The 2114-nt window shown below is 42.0% G+C and overlaps 1 protein-coding gene across 1 annotated transcript; it reads right to left on the minus strand.

The window, feature by feature from the left end:
- Nucleotides 1-383: 383 nt before the first annotated feature.
- LOC146690753 (helix-loop-helix protein 1-like) lies at nt 384-1908 on the minus strand. The gene is made up of 2 exons (XM_085435141.1): nt 1661-1908; nt 384-1138 (listed from the first exon to the last, which is right to left on the minus strand). Exon 2 carries the CDS (start codon nt 1126-1128, stop codon nt 781-783), a length of 348 nt encoding a protein of 115 aa, XP_085291267.1. The 5' UTR covers nt 1129-1138; nt 1661-1908; the 3' UTR covers nt 384-780.
- Between the last annotated feature and the right edge of the window lie 206 nt (nt 1909-2114).

A 2114-nucleotide genomic window follows, 5' to 3' on the forward strand; every position in this document is an offset into this window, starting at 1 on the left:
TCGAGCCCCATGGGCCACATTACAGATTCGCATAAATGGACGACAGGAGGAGCGCAGGCAGCCTCAGACTAATGGAGAGGAAAACCACAGGGGCGAGTGAGCTGAAAGCTACATCCTGATGTCATCCGGTATTTGGGCAGAATGTCAGAACCTTGAAATGTTCGGAAATCTGTTTTTGAATGCCCAGAAATTAGACCTGTGTGTTCGTTTACCCATGACTAAGACAGAGGTGTCAACTTCTTTACAAACACAACAAACAACCCTCTAAAAGAAAATATAAACTCACATTTATTTCTCAGCATTTTGGTGAAACTTTATTGTTTCTGAACTCTTCCGGATTCAAAAATATTACAAGATGAATTTGAAAAAACAAGATGAGCCTTTTTACTGTTTATTTTAAGCAAATTTGATTTGAAATGAAATTCCAGCTGCCATTAGAAGAAGGAACACAGAGCACACGAGTGTTTTACAGTTACATATTATATTATATAAGTTTCTTTAATACTTGGTGGAATAAGAACCAACCCCAAGCATGATAATGTTTCCATAAGTTAGTGATTAATAAACAAAATGCAATATGTGATATAGAGAAGGTCCCAAAATATTTTCCATTCTTCGGGTGCTTCTACGGATGTTAAGTCTCCAGTGCTGCAGCTCATCCTCATAATGAAACATCATCATGCAATAATAATGTCAGCGTGGTATTCCATTAGGATACAGACCAGGGATTCCCCATATCCCTTGTTCTTTAGTGGCTGGATACGCACTGCCACACTTGTCCTAAATGTCCAGCACGTGGTCGAGATATGAGATGTAACAAATCGCGAGTCGCAAGATTTCAATCTTGGACAACTTTTTGTCTGGCGGGAGCGTTGGGAGCAGTTTCCTTAGTTCTGCAAAGGCCACATTGAAGGCTACAACACGGACCCGTTCCCTGGTGGCATGCGCAGATCGATATTTGGCTGTGGCGCGCCTCTTGCGCCTCTTCTCCTCCTTGGAACGCACTTTGGCCTCTCCATCGTGGGTTCCGACCGGCATGGACCCACACTGCGCACCGAGGGAGTCCAGAAGGGTGTCCGTGTGTCCCCAGGGGAGATCAGACTCCTGATGATCACCGCTGAGCATCATATCAAAACCTCTGTTAAAAATAGAATAAAAAAAAAAATACTACTAGGCAAATGAAACTGAGGCAATACTGTAATTCTATAAAACATGCACAAATCATGGATGCAAATATGAAAACATTTTATTTTCTTCTGGCTTTTCCTCATTAAATGGCAATTAGGAACAAATGCAGGGATATGAGAGACTCCTGCTGCCCTTCAGTGGAGAATCTGTAGTATTACCACTATAGCGACGCTGTCCGAGGTACTGAAACATCAAGACAAGAAAACAAAGCGAAGCAGCCCTTGTTTGTTTTGCAAAAAACAACTGGTATAATAAGAATAGCACACATTTATGATATATTTCCTGAAGATAATATCTATATGTAGAAGAGTGTGCAAGAGGAACATCGGATTGTTTGTGTTTTTATCTGGTAATGTTTCAACTTTCTTGCAGATTTCGACGAACCAAACAAAAAAACAAAAGAAAAAAACGAAAAACGCGCAGAAGACCTTGGAGTAACGACCGTGGAAACAAAAAACAAGGCTGAACTTACCTTGTGCATTCGAGGAGAAGGTTTCATCTCATTCAGCAATATCAAATATTTAAGCTGCAGGTAAAGTTATCTCGCCAGCAGCCTTCATGGTCTCTGACTCTTGATTTACCCGAGTGGAGAAAAATAGCTGAAAACTGGACTTGAAGTGGAGTAAAAATCAGCCCACCTCGTCTTTCCCTTCCACCACACTGTCACTATTGTATGGCTCCATTCAGCAGCAGCATTTTTTGGTCTTCTTCACCCCCCACCTCCCCTATGCTTCCTCGCCTGTCTGTGCGCAGGATTAGACACTCTCGTCTTACTACACGGAGCTCAGAGACGACAAGCAAGACGGATGACGCTGTCTTCTTTCGCTTTTATTAATCAGCAGGTAAAAATAAAACCTGCCTGAGTCCCCGCCCTGTTTTATGAGATTTGTTTTTGCAGACGGTTCATTTGAAAGGTTAAAATCCAG

The sequence above is a fragment of the Copadichromis virginalis genome, linkage group LG16 (assembly GCF_057382275.1).
Source record: "Copadichromis virginalis isolate Kocher_CV1m ecotype Utaka linkage group LG16, C_Virginalis_male_GT1.1, whole genome shotgun sequence".
Classification (NCBI taxonomy): Eukaryota; Metazoa; Chordata; class Actinopteri; order Cichliformes; family Cichlidae; genus Copadichromis; species Copadichromis virginalis.